This window comes from Pinus tabuliformis, chromosome 6 (assembly GCF_031772625.1).
Source record: "Pinus tabuliformis cultivar Carrire ecotype Pingquan chromosome 6, CPIR1, whole genome shotgun sequence".
Lineage (NCBI taxonomy): Eukaryota > Viridiplantae > Streptophyta > Pinopsida > Pinales > Pinaceae > Pinus > Pinus tabuliformis.
This window is the reverse complement of record NC_142292.1, coordinates 1,867,939,453-1,867,958,396: the sequence shown is the minus strand read 5'-3', so window position 1 is coordinate 1,867,958,396 and position 18,944 is coordinate 1,867,939,453. Positions and strand designations below refer to the sequence as shown.

At 35.5% G+C, this 18,944-nt stretch overlaps 1 protein-coding gene across 1 annotated transcript; it reads left to right on the top strand.

Moving 5' to 3' along the window:
• The first annotated feature begins 6,791 nt into the window (after positions 1-6,791).
• On the top strand, positions 6,792-13,547 carry LOC149266596 (LEAF RUST 10 DISEASE-RESISTANCE LOCUS RECEPTOR-LIKE PROTEIN KINASE-like 2.5). Its single transcript, XM_089408760.1, has 4 exons — positions 6,792-6,885; positions 6,985-7,165; positions 7,267-7,496; positions 12,775-13,547. The coding sequence occupies exons 1-4, from the start codon at positions 6,792-6,794 to the stop codon at positions 13,545-13,547; spliced, it is 1,278 nt and encodes a 425-aa protein (XP_089264886.1).
• The last annotated feature ends 5,397 nt before the right edge of the window (positions 13,548-18,944 follow it).

The following is an 18,944-nucleotide window of genomic DNA, read 5'->3' as shown; positions in this document are numbered from 1 at the left end:
TGGTTAGTGTGAGGGGAAAATGACTTCCAAATCTTGGTCGTTTTCGAAAAAGAACATTGAATTTCTTAAGTTCCTTGGCCTTAAGTCAACATACAACAACATTTCTCCATCTCCTGTTCAAGGAGAAACATGTGGAAAATTATAACATTTTCTCGTCTATGAAGGACATTAAAGAATGGTTTGTAACATTCATTTTTGCTTGAACAATGTGGATGCTTGTTTGGCACGAGTGGAGACTTTCTTGGTCTGTGATTCAGGTTTAGGCAACTTTACAAATCCTCCTGCTAAGAGTGTGCATACACTTGTGTTGATCTCTTCAGACAATGAGTTGTATGGGGAAGACAAATGAGGGCCAATATCTATGGCTTTCTTTATTAAAGTTATTGGCTTCGAATTTTGAATGAGATATTATGGTTTTGTTTTTTGTGAAGAACACATTGCTTTAGTTGTTGGATATGGTGGCCTTCAACTCATTTTGTGCCCATCTTGGAACTTCCATACTACTGTATGGAGGGATGATGTTTTAATGGTGCATAATATTCTTAGGCTTCTCTCTCAATGTTTGCTGAATTTTCTGAAATGCATTGCATCAAACCTCAACTAATATTTCGGCTCACCTTGCCTTAGGCTTGCTTTTGCTTTTGGAAGTTGCCTTTTATTTCATTTTATATAATGATAGTTTGTTGGATGGAACAAACTGGAATTCGTGAGGTGTCATGTTTATGGGAGAGAGCTACAAAGCTAACTCATATTGCAGTTTTTTTTGTTGCTCTGAGAGACATCTACAACTCAATATAGGGTATATGTGTAGATGTAATGTAAGTATAAACAATTTTAAATGTACATTTAAAATATTAAAAAAAAGTTAAAAGTGATATCGGGAATTAATGTAAACATTTAAATGTTCGCTCAATTAAAAAAAAAAGTTAAAGTAATAAAAATAATAAAATTCAATTTTCTATATTTTGTTTTTTTAATTAACGTATGAACAAACTTTCTTACAATACCATGGGCCAATACTATGGCTTATCAATATCACATGTTTAAAAACCATAACTTATTTCACAACCAAAATATTTTATAACAATATCATAAGATTTTTAACATGGATACCTTGATGGATATTATTAACTTGTAAAAAAGAGGATTTGTTACAATACCATGGCTTATCAATACCACATGCCCAAAAAAACATAACTTATTTCACAATCAAAATATTTTATAACAATATGAAAAGATTCTTAAGGATGAATATTCACCCCCACTTTACCATGGATATCATTAACTTGTAATAGACTTTCTCACAATACCATGAGCCAATACCATGGCTTATCAATATCACATGCCCAAAAACCATAACTTATTTCACAATAAAAATATTTTATTTTAATTTAATTTTATAGCATTTTTTTAATTGAATCTAAAATGAAAAAATGTTATAATTAATTTTGAGATATATATAAAACTTTTATCCTCACGAGAACTAAAAATATTTCCATAAAAATAAATTAAGGTTTTAATAAAATAAAATAATAAGAATACTTCTATATATAAAATGTGAAATTTATATAGTATTAATAATAGTATTAAGAATCAATGTAGATCCATCTATTGTAGAGTTGAGGCTTCTGTGATCCATATCAAGTTTACGAGAGATTTTTTGGCAAAAATCACATGAGAAACCATTTGTCGATGCGTTTCGAACCAACTAGTGTGGTTCATCGTTAGGACAAGTTGAAGAAGATCTACCTTAGCATGTTAAATAGTCTAAGCAGAGCCTCCAACAATTAACTTGACCAACGGCTAATTTTGACTTTAGGATCATGGTCATAAAATTTTAAAGGAAATTAGTTATATTAAGTGACCAATCCGGTAAAATATATAAATATATAAAATAATTTTAATTGGTGTTAATAGTTAGTTAAAAGGTATTATTTAATAATTAAAAATTATAAGTTATTTAGTATTCAAATGGAAAGTAGTTATATAAAAGACATTTCTTATAATATATGTCTAAATTAAATGTATATATAAATATAAATATATATTAATGGGTTGTTAAGATAAAAGTTAGTTAGAATTAATAAATATATTAGAATGAGAAAATAATATTAAAAAATAAAATAAAAATAAATAAATAACGAGAAAATAAAATTATAAATAAATAAATAAATAAAAGAGAAGAAAATAATATCAAAATTTTTTTAAATAAATACATAAATAAGAGGAGCCAAAAAACGAGGAGGGGGGGCAGAAAAAACGACTAAGAAGAGAGGGGGGGGAGCGGGGCGCAGAAAAACCGACTAAGAAGAGAGTGTTGGGATCCAGCACCTATTGATTTTCCAGCCATCTTCTCTATCGAGATTGCTCGGCCTCTTTTCAATCTCAAGAGCTTCCCTAAATTTCTGATGATGGAAGTGCGAAACCTTAGCAATAACACTAGCCTCCTCAATACAAACATGATGATTGGTTTTTTCTACATGCTCAACTAAAGCGGAAGACTTTGCTCTTCTATGCTTAAGGTCAGTTGCATGCTCACTAATCATTTGATTAATGGAGCGGCCAGTCTCACCAATATAGGGGGTCCCACAGGAACAGGGAATAATATATACCCCTTTCATATCTTTGGGGTCAATAGGATCCTTCACTGATCTGAGGGACGAACGAATGGTGTTAAGGGGCCTAAAGGTCACAGGGACACTATGCATCTTGAGAATCCTTGCAATCTTATCAGTGGTCCCCTGAACAAACGGAAGATGGACACCTGGAATCCATTCCTTCGGTTCCCTTTTAGTCAGAGAATTCTTGGCGGCTTTAAGGAAAGCCTTCTGACCCAAGTATCTACTATAACCATTCTCAACAAAGACATCAAGGAGATGGGATTTTTCTTTCTCAAAACTCTTCTTATCTGAGATCCTTAGGGCCCGAGTAGCAAGGGTATTGAGAACACCCATCTTTTGAGCCAGGAAATGGTGGGAACTGGCATGAAGATACTACTCCGTATGTGTTTTCTTCCGAAAAACTTGGTGGGCGAGGGAACCATCACTATTCTTAGAAATAAGAATATCAAGGAACGGGAGGCAACCATCAACTTCCTGCTCCTTAGTGAACTTAATGGCTGAGGATTGATTGTTGAGATGCTCGAAGAAGAGATCTAATTCTTCTTGGCCGTGAGACCAGATGACATTGGTGTCATCCACATACCTTTTCCAAAGCTTTGGCAAGAGCCGGGAAGAGTTTAGAGCCTTGGACTCAAAATCTTCCATAAAAAGATTAGCAACAACAGGGGATAGGGGTGAGCCCATGGCGACCCCACAGGTTTGCTAATCTTTTTATGGAAAAAGGTGGAAGTGAGGCAGATCTCAACTAACCTGGCAATGTCAGGATCAGTTAGGCGGTTGATCACCTCCATGGCCTCATTAATAGGGATGCAAGTGAACAGGGAAACTACATCAAAACTAACAAGAATGTCCCCAGGGTCAAGCTTAATGTCCTTGAGTTCATCAATAAAGGAAGCAGAGTCTTTAACGAAGGACTCCGTACGACCAACTAAGGGCTTAAGCTTTAACGCAAGAAACTTAGCAAGAAGGTAGGTAGGACCTCCAATGGTGTTGACAATGGGCCTTAAGGGAGCTCCTTCCTTGTGAATTTTGGGGAGACCATAGATTCTAGGAGTGATAGGGTTGCTCTCAATGAGTTTATGGTGCAGGGAACTCACTGAGCTAATGGATTTAATGGCAAGAGCCACATTCCTAGCAACCTTCTTTAAAGGATTTTTGGGAAGCTTTTTGTAGCTACCACTATTATGAAGATGATCCAACATCTTGCTGCGGTAATCAACTTTGTTAAGAATGACAGCAGCACCACCCTTGTCCGCCTTTAGGACAATGATATCTTTGTTCTAGTTTAAGGATCTGAGAGCTATTGATTCTTCCTTGCTAAGGTTGCTCTTAGGGGGCTTACCCTTTCTCGAGACAACTGCACAATCTTGCCTAATAGTATCCTTAATCCTATCAGGTAAACCTCTGATCCCAAACTCTATGTCACAAATGATATCATCCACAGGGATCTTCTTAGGGGCTAAGGCAAAATTTAACCCTTTACCCAAAACTTTAAAAACAGAAGGGGGAAAGGAGAAACTGGAAAGATTAATCACCCTGTTATTAGAATGAGAAAGGGGGTGAAGACTAGGGTTATTAATATCAAAATTCAATATCTTATTATTTTCCCTGTTAGAATCATTATTAATACCATTAGAACTATGATTATTATTATCAAAATTTAATATCTTATTATTTTCCATGTTAGAATCATTATTAATCTCGACCATCATATTATTATTACTACTAGTAATATTATTATTACTATAATTATTATTATTAAATTTATTAATATTATAATTAATAAAATTGTTATTATTATTACAATAATGATTAATATTATTATCAATAATGTTATTATTATTAATATTATTATTCTAATTAATATTAATAAATTTATTATTATTATTATTATTATTATTAAAATTGTTATTATTATTATTAATACAATTAAGATTATTATTATTACAGCCTAGAGTATGCCGTAAAACTGCTTCTGCTTGGCTAAGAGCTCGTCTTCCTCGGACGTAAGGAAACAGGTTAACGGCCCAAGACCCAGAGGCATCTGGCAGGAGTGAAAGCCTGCTCCCTTAAGGACAACCAGCGGGTTATTACAGGTGGCGTGGTTTTCCTTGATAACAATGATGTGTCAAACCGACATTCGCGGATAGCAGCCAGAGATGGCTGTCCTCACTGTTGGTTTGACACCTGAGTTTGATAGGTTTTGCCACCTTCGGAAAAAAAAGATTATTATTATTATAAATAATGTTAAGATTATTATTATTATAAATAATGTTATTATTATTATGAATATGATTATTATAATAATTATTATTATAATTCATATTAATATTATTATATGTTAATTTATTACACGCAGGATTATTAACAACGACAGCAGGGCGGGGAGAAGGGATCGAACCCTCACTGACCACACCAAACGGCCTGCCAAACCAACTCCTGGCTCCGAGGTCCTGCTATGCACCGAGGAAGTGGAGTCGTTAGGTGAAAGCGTAGTTAAAACCACCGGATCGGAAACATTCAACGCTGGTTTGGAATCTGAAGATAGCACAATGTTCTTCTGTATCGACAGCGAGGTACCCAGGTTGCTGTCAGGCGAAACCTGATTAATGTCTAGAAAAACAATGCATTCTGGAGGGCTGGCGACAGGAGGAGAGCACGCAATAACCCCAGAGTGATATCCCTCAACGCAGGCACCAGGAAGATCGTTCACCTGAGAAGCCAACTCAGATCCGCAGGGGGCAAGGGTAGCTCGGTCTTCTTCTGCGCAGAGATGACACCGGTCAATGCTCTCCGGTAAAACAGAACCCAATACAGATAAACGAAGATCCGAATCGGTTCCATCAGAGGGCGCTGAGCTATCAAGGACCTCCAGTGAAGGGAAACCAGAGACCCCACCTGAGCTCTCAGATAACCAATCATTAAGCGCTGAGATTTGACCAGATGAGACACGGCTACGGGAAACTGCTCCCACGGCTCTATCAGGAAACGCTGAATTTCCAGCTAGTCTTTGAAACTTAGAAGCTTGATTCAGCTTCCGAATCTCCTCTAACCTAAGGGATTTCAGAGCCCAACAGGCATCTATTCTGGCCCAAAGGGAGGCCGAAAATAAGTTCCCAAAATAAGAGGCAAATTCAAAAAAAAACGAAAAAGCAGATTTAAGGACTTTCTGACCCTATTCACGCATAAAAAAGATTCAAACACCTTTTTTTTGAAAAAACAAAAATCTGAAATTAACCCAAAAAAAAAATTGAAAAAAATAATTTATTGAACGAATTTGTGGACTCGGTAGACCACGCATTACATTGTGAGGTTAGAACTGTATGACGTGAAACGCCTGACGGCGTATTCACTAAGACAGATGTGAAAATCTGACTTCAATTTTCACCCGTGTCGAGTTTCACATATAATAGACTTCGAATATAATAGACATTATGTTAATTAAAGGAAGTAATTGTAACAATTTATTTGGCATACTGCCACTTTCAATGAATAAGACCAAACAAAACTAAATATAGTGGATTTCCGTAGTCCAGAATTTTTCTGTTAAATCTATAAATTGCATGCTCTATTAGAGATATGACAAAACGCTCTCTCTACTAGAACCCTTCAACTCATCCCATCTTATATCGATCTATTGGAATTTGACCCTTCTCTTCGACTAGATTACTCTAGCAATTACGATTGGTTATCAAAAGGTGGATTCTTCAATCTTTCTCATGCAGACACGCTCGGAACAATTGTTAACTATACGGAACAAATGGCACACATACCCGACAACAATATCAAGAGGTTAGATTGCACAGAAAGCAACAGATCTTGCTTCTTTTACCCTGGGGAGGGTTTCCAACTTCCAAATTGCCAGAACTATCCTATAGTCGTTCCAACAAACAAAAGCTACAATATTAGCGCGGATAAGGATTTCGAACAACTCCACCAAAGAGGATTCCAAATTAAATGGTCTATACACGACCATACATGTGATTCCTGTAAAGCCAGCGGGGGAAGATGCTGCTCAAAATTCTCCTCTTACTTTTATGATTACTCCATAGTTAATTATTACACATATTTCATTTTGCCTAATGGTGATGTCCGCGCGTAGATTGCAATGATGGTGAGAATCTTTTGTGTTTCGCTATATCTATCTATCTATCTATGCTACTTTACGTTATGTTACATTATCTCACTCAGCAGTTTCTTTTTTGTTTGCCTGAAGGATATGTAATACAATACGGAAAGAGGTTATCTGCAAAAGTCTTGGCAGGTAAATTGCTAGTCTTTAAAACCGATCAATTTTTATGATTGCTTATTTTTCATATTCTAATTACCATTTCAACTTTATTTCCAGCTATATTTTTTGCAGTATGTGCTGTGTTTAGCATAGTAGTGGTCTGTTGCATAATGGTTCGTCGTCGAAGTTGTTGCTGTCAGAGGAGTTCCCGTGAGCAGCAGCAGAGCATTCGAGCTTTTATGGATCCTGTTGATTCTAGAACTCCCTCGGTTGAGAATTTCTTAAATTATTATTCATCACAAGCGCCTGCAAGGTATTCTTATAGTCAGATTATAACTTACACAAACAATTTGGAACACAAGCTTGGCAAAGGAGGTTTTGGAACAGTTTATAGAGGAAAACTTCCCAATGGAGGTATTCTTATAGTCAGATTATAGCTTACACAAACAATTTGGAACACAAGCTTGGCAAAGGAGGTTTTGGAACAGTTTATAAAGGAAAACTTCCCAATGGACGTCTAATAGCTGTGAAGATTTTGGATGAGTCGAAACAGAGTGAACAACAATTCATTGCAGAAGTGGCTACAGTGGGAACGACCAGTCACATTAACCTGGTGCGCCTATTGGGTTATTGTTCTCAGGGATGCAAAAGTGTTAAAATAAGATAATTATTCTTGCCTGAGGAGTTGGCTAAACATAGAGAGTTAGTTAACTGAGTGATTGAGTGGTTGAATGTTTGAGTGTTGAGTTAAGTCCAGTTAAGTGATAGACGATTTTGAGTGTGTTATTGCATGTGATTGCATGTCAAGATATTTTAGGCTGAGTAGCTAGTTGGAAAAGGTTAAATACCATTCATTGTAAGCGTCATATTTTGTGTGATCAATAATAGAGAAACAACTCCTATTTTATGTGTGAATTCATACTTTGTCTCCTCCGCCTTTCTAACAAATTGGTAAGGGAGAATGGATTTGCAGTAGTCCGTGTGAGAAGAGAAATCTATTTTTTTTTTTTCTCGTGGTTTGAGCATTAACGCATCCTACAGTTCTATACAGGGCGCTATAACATGTTTAGGCTCGGGAGAGAGTCGCGTTAACAGTAAAAAAACTTACACGGTTTTGGAAGCACGCGGATCAAGTCAGTTTTACGTAGCGTTAGAGGACTAACACAGGATTTAGTCAGCGTGAAATGCGTTACTCGTCCGCCATCATCACGAGACGAGCGTTAACGTGTAAGACCACTTAAAAGTCAACGACATAAATGATTCGGAAGGCTTATGTTATTCGTAACATACATTGTGTTATATGTTAAGTGGGACTTTTTATGGCGAAGTATAAAAAAGTTTCTTTTAGGATTGATTTTATAAAGAGGCTTCAAAATAAAAGTATTTTTTTAATGTATTAAGGTTTTTTCAAAAAGGTTTTTAATTTAGGGTTTTAATTGAAAGTGTATTTTTTTGAAAAGTAGTTTTACAAAGGAGCAATTTAGGGTTTTTTTTCAAAAAGGTATTTTTGGAGAAAGATGGCTTTTTCAAATTTCCAGCCCCAATTCCCACCGTTTATAGCGAAAGATTATGATGTATGGTCCATTAAGATGGTAATCACGTTGCAGGGACATGATGTCTCGGATTATGTCCAGTTTGGGTTTTCAGAACCTAAGAATGAAGCAAAAACACGAGCTCTCAATAATGCAAAGAGAGAACAATGGAAAACATACAAGAAGAATAATGTACAAGTGTTGCAGCTTATTCAGCAGGGAGTGGACCAAGCAGTGTTCTAGAAGATTATGATCATGTCTTCAGCAAAAGTATAATGGGATACTTTGGCGACAAACTATATAGGTATGGCCAAAGTCAATATTGTTAAGTTGCAGAATACTAGGAAAGATTTTGAAAGTCTGCAGATAAAAGAGACATTCTTTCATGAATGGGGTCATAACTGTCGTAAATCAATTAAAGATTTATGGTGAAGAAATTAAATATCAAACAGTGGTTGAGAAGATCCTTGGATCTTTATCTACCAAATTTGATGTTGTGGTAGCAACCATAGAAGAAGCCAAAGATTTGGCATCATTGACAGTTGATGAGTTGATGGGATCACTTCTATCGCATGAGGCAAGGATAGACAGAAATAAGGATTCCACTTTACAGACCACTTTCAAAAGTCGGGTTTCTATTTCAAGAGACAGAGGTCGAGGCACAAGTAGATCGAGAGGTAGAGGACGAAGCGGAAGATATGGTGGTCAGAGAGATGGTTGAGAAGAGCAAGAACATAAAAGTGGAAGCAACTACAAAAGCTTCAAAAATAATCAAATAATTGACAAATCAACGGTGAGACGTTATTATTGCAATAAATTTGGTCACTATGCTCGTGATTACAGCAAGAAGATCGCCAATCAAGGGAACCAGAGCGCTCATGTCACTACAGAGAGTTCTAACTCCATTTTCTTAGCTTGCCATACTATGCATGAACCTTCTGCTAGTGTGTGGTTGTTAGACAGTGGTTGCAGTAACCACATGACAGGCAATAAGGATTTGGTTGCAAATTTCGATCAATATGTGAAGAAAAAGGTAAAGTTGGGGACTAACAAGACTATGGAAGTAGATGACAAAGGAGTGGTCAACATTTTGACCAAGTAGGGGAAACCAAAATCAGAGGTATATTATGTTCCTAGTCTCAAACATAATTTATTAGGTGTTGGTCACTTGACACAGAAAGGATACAGGGTTATATTTCAAGGTCAAGAATGTGTTATATATGACAAGCCCCCAAGCAAGCATCTTATAGAAAAGGTGTAGATGACGAGGAACTGACTCTTTCCTCTAATTATGAATTATAGTAGTGAGGTGAGTTCTTTTGCAGTTGCATGTTTTGATGATTATTGGTTATGGCACTTTCGATTGGACACTTGCATTTTTCTGGTTTAATATTGTTGCATCAGAAACAGATGGTCAAAGGATTACTTCCCATCAAAGAACCTGCTAGTACTTGTGAGTGTTGCATCTTAGGAAAGCAACACCATGAAAGTTTTCCAAAGGGAGTTGCATACAGAGCAAAGCAACCACTTGAGCCAGTGTATACAGACTTGTGTGGACCTATGAGGACATAGTCGATTGGTGGAAGTTGTTAGTTCCTCACGTTCATTGATGATTATAGTATAAAGACTTGGGTTTAATTCTTGAAGTAGAAGTTTGAAACTTTTGCAAAGTTCAAAGAACTCAAAGCCTTAGCAAGAGAACCAAAGTGATAAAAAAATCAAGGTATTAAGGTTAGATCATGGTGGAGAATATGACTCAAAGGCATTCCATGATTATTGCAAACAACATGGAATCAGAAGACAATTTACAACCAGGTACACATTGCAGTAAAATGGTGTAGCAAAGAGAAAGAATAGGACAATTATGAACATGGTAACAAGCATGTTGAAAGGCAGAAACTTGTCTAATGAGTATTGGGTAGAAGCAGTGGCATATGTTATTTATGTGATCAACAGATCTCCTACAAAAAGTGTGATGAACAGAATACCAGAACAAGCATGGTCAGGTATGTCTTGCAGCGTATCTCGTCTCAGAGTATTTGGATGTGTAGCTTATGCACACGTGCCCAAGGAGCGAAGAGGCAAATTTGATGATAAAAGTGAAAATTGAATATTCACTAGTTATAGCGAGCAATCAAAAGCTTACAAATGGTATAACCCTATCACAAAGAAGACCATAATTAGTAGAGATATTGTGTTCAAATAACAAGAGTCATGGAATGGAACTATAGACAAAACAGTTGATGCACAAGTGCCACTGATGGAAGAAGATGATGTAGCGGAAAAGGAGCAGCAAGAATCACAGGTGAAGACACCAAATAGAGACACACCAACAAGGATTCCAGGATTTTCAGAGTAGCATGGATCTTCAAGCAGATCAACGATCAAGATTCCCCCAACAATCAATCAGGTGGTGAATCAAGAAATGGTAATAGAAAGACGCGAAGTTTGAAAGATATTTTTGATGATTTGGATGTTAGTTCAAATTTTGCATTCTTGTCATTCCAACCTTCTTCGTTTGAAGAAGCAATCAGAGATGAAAATTGGGTGTAAGCCATGGATGAAGAAATTGAAGCTATTGGAAAGAATGATACATGGGATTTGGTTGATTTACCAAAGGACAAAAATCTCATTGGTGTAAAGTGGGTGTACAAGACAAAGTTGAATGAGAAAGGTGAAATTGACAGATTCAAAGCTAGACTTGTAGCAAAAGGATTCTCGCAACAATCAGGATTATACTTTGGAGAAACGTTTGCTCCAGTAACCAGATTGGATATTGTAAGAGCAGTTCTAGCCACAACAGCTTAGAACAAGTGGAAAGTATATCAGATGGATGTGAAATCAACCTTCTTGAATGGAATTCTAGAAGAAGAAATTTATGTGTAATAGCCTCCAGGATATGAAGTTGAGAGTAATGAAGAGAAAGTTTACATGTTGAAGAAAGCGCTCTATGGAATGAAGAAAGCGCCTAGATCTTGGTATAGCAGGATACACAACTACATGATTAAGAATGGATTTTGCAAAAGCAACATTGAACCTACCTTATACACAAAGGTAAATTTGCATGGACAGATTTTGATTGTTTGCTTATATGTTGTTGACATTATTCTTATAGGTGATTTTGAGATAGATGGATTTAAAGCAGCCATGATGAAAGAATTTGAGATGACAGACCTTGGTCTCATGAAATGTTTTCTTGGCATAGAAGTTGAACAATCTGAAAAGGGAATTTTTATTTTTCAAAATAAATATGCCAAAGATTTGTTGAAAAGATTGAGGATGGAAAATTGCAAACCTTTCCTCACACCAGTTGCAACAGGTACAAAGTTAAGCAAGGATGATGAAGGATCATATGTCAATCCAAATTTATTCAAAATATTGCACGGAAACCTCATGTATCTCACAACTACAATACTGGATATCATGCAAGGAGTGAGTTTGATTTCTAGATTTATGGAGACTCCAAAAGAGACAGATTGGAGTGCAGGAAAAATAATTATGAGATACATAGCGGGAACTAGAGATTATGGCATAATGTATGCAAGCACAGAAAAGAAGGATTTGATTGGATACACAGATAGTGATTTTGCAGGTAGTTTGGATGATAGGAAGAGCACTTTTGGTTTTGTGTTTCCACCTTGGTTTAGGTGTGATTTCATGGGAATCTAAGAAGCAACCCATTGTGACACTTTCGTCAGCAGAAGCAGAGTATGTAGCAACAACATCAGCAGCCTGTCAAGTAGTGTGGTTAAGAAGAGTATTTGACGGACTCAAGCAGAAACAACAAGGATCAACAACAATTTACTATGACAACACCTCAGTGATTGCATTATCCAAGAATAGTGTGTTTCATCAGAAGAGCAAGCATATTGATACTAGATATCACTTTATTAGAGAACTTGTGAGCAATGGAGAAGTTCACTTGAAGCCTTGTAAATCTAGTGATCAATTGGTTGATATATTTACTAAGTCATTAGCACAAGATGTGTTTGAGTTTCATAGAAGAAACTTGGGTGTTGTAAGCTTAGCTGAGACATAGACCAGCAAACATGTTTGAGTTGTCATGAGTTATGTTTTAGTTTAGCAATCGTAATTATGGGGGAGTGTTAAAATAAGATAATTACTCCTACATGAGGAGTTGGCTAAACATAGAGAGTCAATTAACTGAGTGATTGAGTGGTTGAGTCAAGTCGAGTTAAGTGATAGACGAATTTGAGTGAGTGATTGCATGCGATTGCATGTCAAGATATTTTAGGCAAGTAGCTAGTTGGAAAAGGTTAAATACCCTTCACCGGTTTCATTGTAAGCATCATGTTTTGTGTGATCAGTAGAAGAGCAACACCTCGTGTTTTATGTATGAATTCATGCTTTGTATCCTCTGCCTTTCCAACAAAAAGAGCTTTGGTGTATGAATACATGGTTAATGGTTCTTTGGACAAGTATATCCATGGAGACCATAAGGACGAGTTGGATTGGAAGCAGTTGTTTTCAATTGCAGTTGGTACAGCTCGCGGCATTGCATACCTACATGAAGACTGCAGAAATCGCATCCTACATTGTGATATAAAGCCCCACAATGTTCTCCTTGATGCTAATTTTTTGCCCAAAGTTGCAGATTTTGGTCTTGCCAAAATATCCGACAGAGAGGAAAGTCACGTCTCTGTGGCCAATAGAGGAACACTAGGCTACGCTGCTCCAGAGATGTGGTCAAGGCTGTATGGAGTTGTCACTGATAAATCTGATGTGTATAGCTATGGTATATTACTTATGGAGATGGTGGGGGGAAGGAAGAACATCGATTATAAGTATCTTGAAAGTAAATCAAGTAAATTCTTCTATGCAGAGTGGGCTTTTAAACAAGTGGAAAAGGGAGAGTTCGAAAATCTAAGAAAAGAGAACATGTCAGAGGAAGACCGAGTCATCGCCAAAAGGTTAAGTTTAGTTGGGCTGTGGTGCATACAGTTCAAGGCATCTCGTCGTCCCTCAATGAGCAAAGTTGTTCAAATGTTAGAAGGAGACGTTGACATTACCACTCCTCCATTCCCATTTCCTGTTGACACACCTTTGCAGCCATCTTCTTCTCACCAATCTTCTTCATCTTATACTTTGGACATTCAAATAACGGATCTCACCAGTACTAAGACTGCTGAAGCCTCCAGGTAATGTGATATGCTACATATCATAGTGGGAAATTATATCTGGAGACAAGTACAGATAATTTTTCAATTGATTAGTGTTATCTATATAGGGTTTTGGTTGGTTAGTTTTAAAAAATTTAAAAATGTGTACCATAGCAGTGTCCAATTGAAGCCAATTGAAGCCCTTCAGCAAGGGTTTAGGGTTATTTGTATAGCTTAAAACAATGAAAAATTGTGATTATGCCATGCTTTTTGTGATGTATGATATATTTACTGTATAATTAATTTCAAGGTAATGTTTTACATTTTCAGATTGTATATTTGAAAATTGATTTCAGTAATTCGAAAGGGGAACATTAAGGGGTAAATGTCATCTTGAAAATCTCGTTTTAGCTAAACATGCTCAAGTAAATTTTCAGTAGGGGGAGACGTCATCTTAAAAAGCCCATTTTAGCTAAACATGCTCAAGTAAATTTGCAAATGGGCTCATCATAACACTGACACCTAAGTCTGTTTCAAAGCCAAGGAGAGTGCGCCAAATGATTCAGGTTATTCAAGATGCAACAATAGATAAAGTTGAAGCTTTGAAGAAATTGAGAAATATAGCCGAAGAAAGTGAAAGGAACAGACAATGCCTCCAATTGGATGGATTTTTGCCTATCCTAATCCATGTTCTAGACTCATATACCTCTCTTAATTCTCAAGTGGGCGTAGATCGTGAGGCTGTAGAAGAAACAATCGGTGCAATTTCAATGTTTTCTGTCAGTGATATATCTATTAAAAGAACTCTAAAGAGGCCTTCTGTATTGAAAACCCTGGAATGGGTGTTGGAAAAGTGCAGTCTGGAGGCCAGAATGAATGTAGCATCTATTGTGGAAAAATTGGCAAGCGATAGAAATTCTGCTAGAGAAATTGGATCGAGAGAATGAATCACAGATGGATTGTTGAAGCTTTTTGTAGAGAATATATATCCTTCAGCCATTAATGGGAGCCTGCAGGCCCTATTTCCTCTGTGTACTGTCCCTAAAAATACAGCTAAGCTAGCCAAAGGAGGTGTTGTTCCCCGTTTGATTGAATTTCTTCCGTTTACAGACAAAAGCATGACAAAATTATCATTGGCTATTTTGGCGGCACTTTCTACCACTTTGGAAGGTCGGTTTTACATAGTTGGTCATGCCCTAGTAGTACCTACTATCATTAGGAGTTTGTTGGTGGTGTCTGATACTGCAACTAATTACGCCGATAGGCATTTCCTTTATTGTCTTTGGGTGGGAAAACATTGTTCACCCAGCCAATGGGCGAGCTTGATTTTTGCCCTTCTAGCTAATTAAATTTTTCCATGTGTTCAACTCTCCCGCTAATGGAAATTTTCCATTTGTACCCATGTTCTCCCATACCTACCTGTCACCGTTTTGTACTCACGCAATACTTTGCCATACTTGTGTTTGCAGCTTTGAAGAAAGCTTGTTCATGCGCCTCTGACCGTTCTGTACTCCTACAATACTCCGCCATACCTATTTCTGCAGCATTGAAGAGAAATCAGTCATGACATCGCCAAATTTAAGCATGGAAAGACTCAGACAATATAGACATATTATAGGGGATTATAAAGCCTAAAGGAAGTCCAATTGTGATTGCAATATTCTTCCTCCTCAGTGGATGCACCATAAGGTGTATGAGATCCCAAGAGATTTATAGGAAGTTGACCTTTGTAAGAAATGGAATCTGTGTTTCCCAAAGAAATAAAATTGTGAATGAGGGAACCAAAAATGAATCTTTTGACATAGAAACAGGGAAAAAGTGTTGAATTTATGGATGTCTCTAACTCTATACAAACTTCAAATTTTTTTGAAGTCCATTTGTCCTCATAGTGGCAGGAAATATTGCCTACAAGTACTATATTAAATGTTTGCCTCAAAGCGGAGCTCCACAATTTGATGTCAGGTAGTTTATCTACTAAATAAGGTGTTCTTTCACCCACTGTTCAAACGTTTCAATGCCTTATCTGCAAAATCTTTTCTTTCCTCTCCTCTGCACTTTGGTAGCTAATTATTAATCTTGTATTGTACTAATCATGATCATTCAACCTACACCCCTTTTCACAACCCCATGATATTCCACAAAATGATGTACAAACTATTGCCTTCCACATTCCCCGATCCTCCTATCAGCGTTCCTTTGCACCCCTTGGTGCAATTGCTAGTTTATAGCATTTGTTAACGCAATGAGTTGAGTACTCTAGATTTCATGTAGAGATTCAGAACTAACTTCATCTTCAAATAGTACATTCAAAGTGATCATAATTCTGGACTACCCTACTTGTAGAATTTCTGACCTATTGATGATGCTCAACAACTTCCCAAGTACAAGATTCTCAGGTTATTGGAATTGTCGTAGCGCTTGATTGTTTATTCATTGGCATAAATTGTTTCTGAAGACGTGAATAGCATTGGTGGACTTAGACTTATGGATATAAAAGTACTTGATCATTTGTTCATTGCAATAGAGTGTTTGCGGAGATGTGAGTAGCATTTGTGGATTTATGGTTATTGGAGATAGGTTAGGGTTAGGGTTATGTGAGTGTCATTGAATTTAATGTATAACTTAGGTTTTTCTTGAAATCGTTTTATTATAATATATTAGAATGATTTTCATATATTAAATGAAAATTTTAAATTAATAAAAAAATTATATAAATTTATAACATATTATTATTATTATTATTATTATTATAATATAAAATTAATTTAATAATAATTTATAAAAGAAAAAATAATAATGACTATGTTTTAAGATAAAGATTATAATACATTTTTATATTTTCTTTAAATAGAGTTTAAATTATTAATAAAACCAATTATGTTAATTTTTTATATATAATTTAAAATATTAATAAATAGCCATTATATAATTTTTGATAAATCATTATTGTGTTATAAATATTATTTGTTATTGTCAAAAACTCTTTTTAACTGGACATTTTTATTAATAAAAAAACCATATGCTTAAAAACAAATTAATAATGATTTATTTAAAAAATTAATTATATTTTTAAATAAAGATTATAATATAAAAATAGAAAAATTATATACATATTTATTTATATTATAAGAAAATATGATTATATAGTTTTTAATATATTATCTTTAAATAAAGGAGATGACCGAAATGAGGAGTATAGTTTTTGATATATTTGTTGGGAACCACAAGTGTTGTTAGACCAAAACCTGTTGGTGTTAGCCAACAATCACATCACCAAAGATAAGGATCCTTGAGAGCTTACTAGTCCATGTTACAAAATACACGGGGAGCATTGGTTCATCCAATGTCCAACAACCCCCCCCCCCCAAACACGAGTTGAGTGTGTATCGAACTTGTGACCTACGTTCTAATACCACTTGTTGAGAATCACGATTTCCATTAGATCAAAACCCGTAGGTGTTAGTCAATGATCGCATCGCTAGAGATAAGGATCCACGAGAGACGGTTATTCCATGTCACAAAACACCCTAGGAGCGTTGGCTTATCCAATGTCCAACAATTTTATTGTTAAATAATTGAGATGATTGAAATGAGAAGTAATGACACGCTAATTGAAAATTTTGAGGTACGTGTGACCTAGGGTATCAAGATATAAATCATTAAAGGAATATCTAGGCATACAAGCACCAAGAAAAGGTTTACAAATGATGTAATCACCAAAGGAGAAGACAAACCCTCAAATTAAACCCGAATTTGAAACTAGGGTTAGGGTTATTTTGGGGCACAAATTCTTAAGAAAGATGACATCAACCCTACTAAGGCAAATTTAGCAATGTAAAATGCTAGATTTTAAGTAACAATGATCAACAAGCTTAAATTGAAGTCACTTAAGATGCAAATTCTATCTAAGAATCTCCCTAATTGAATTTGGCCCTTCAAACAAGGCCTAGTAGCTTGCCTTGAAGGACTTTGAAAATTAAAAGAGAAGAAAGTATAGATTTTTTTTTAAATTTTTGAGCAACAGAAGGATTCCTCGTGCCTATTTCCACTTGGGTGATGGCTTCTTTAGGGCTAACTTTAAGAGAAAGTGTAATAACCTTATAATAATACCTTAATAACTATACATTAATTAATGAGTAAATTAATCTATACATTAATACATTAATAAGTATTAACTATATACTAATAACTATAGATATAGATAACTATACATGGACATAACTATAAAATAAAGTATATCCATTAGTAGACATTAATAGACATTAACATACATTAGAAGACATTAATACAATAATTAATAAACAAAAAATTGACATTGTAATTTGACATGCAAATTCAATGTCACATTGCAATGTTGCAATATGATGAACAATAAATGATGTTCAAATGTGATGAACTAAAAATGATGTGACAATGTGACTAACAACAATTGATGTTGTAATTGTACAAAAAAAGGGTGTCACATACTCAACATGGGCGACCGTGCTCAACACGAGCGACCATACTCGACACGGGCGTCATGTTCAACCATGTTCAACTGATGTATCATAGTCAACCTTAGTCAATCATAGTAAACATGGCTTTCATGGATTATGATAATCAACATAGGCACCGTGATCAACCATGGTCAACCACAGTCATTTATAGGTAATTGGTGACAGACAAAAATTGTTGTCACATTGTGACAAACAATATCAACATCACAATGTGATAAACAAGAAATGATGTCACATTGTGACAATCGATGTAACAAAACAAACAATGTCACAGTTTGACGAATAGCAAATGATGTCGCAATGTGATGAACATCAAATGACATGGAATTTGGACAAAAGAATGGCATCATAATGTGGCAAACAATAAAACATTGCTATGTGGCGAATAATAAATGACTTTACAATGTGATGAAAAACAATTATGATGCCACAATGTGATGAACAACAAACAACATTGCAATGTTATGACATAAAAATGTGCTAAAAAACAAATATGAACATAAATATATATTATAAATAATAATATTTTATTATTAATGAAGAGCACATATGAAAGGACATGACTCTACCAACAACCATGACTCTTATGAAAGGGCACTTCCTACCTAGTATATAAATGGGGCCTTCATTGTCTTCAAAACATGTCATTCATTCACACAATATACAATATATTATTTGCTCCTATTTGTAATTCTTTACTATATTCCAAGTATTATGGATTTATTAACTTGCGAATGAATTGTGTTCGTCACATTTGGTAATAGAGTCATGTTTTCTGATCACCAAGCTTTTGGTCAGGCTTTAGCGACATTCTCAAAAATTTTGGAGTTTCTTCAGTTCCAACGTTTGTGATGAAGCAAAAAAATATTAGGCCTTTGACTATTTAAAAGAAAAAAACAAGACATTGATCATTTTTTTTGAAAAGAAAATAACACACACATATA

What these genes read in the sequence shown, in the direction of transcription:
- LOC149266596 (XM_089408760.1), top strand. Translation starts at nt 6,792, where the DNA reads ATGTTACATTATCTCACTCAGCAGTTTCTTTTTTGTTTGCCTGAAGGA. An exon ending in TCATCACAAGCGCCTGCAAG is followed by an intron (nt 7,166 to 7,266) that starts GTATTCTTATAG and finishes TTCCCAATGGAG; the next exon opens with GTATTCTTATAGTCAGATTA. An exon ending in GGGTTATTGTTCTCAGGGAT is followed by an intron (nt 7,497 to 12,774) that starts GCAAAAGTGTTA and finishes CTGCCTTTCCAA; the next exon opens with CAAAAAGAGCTTTGGTGTAT.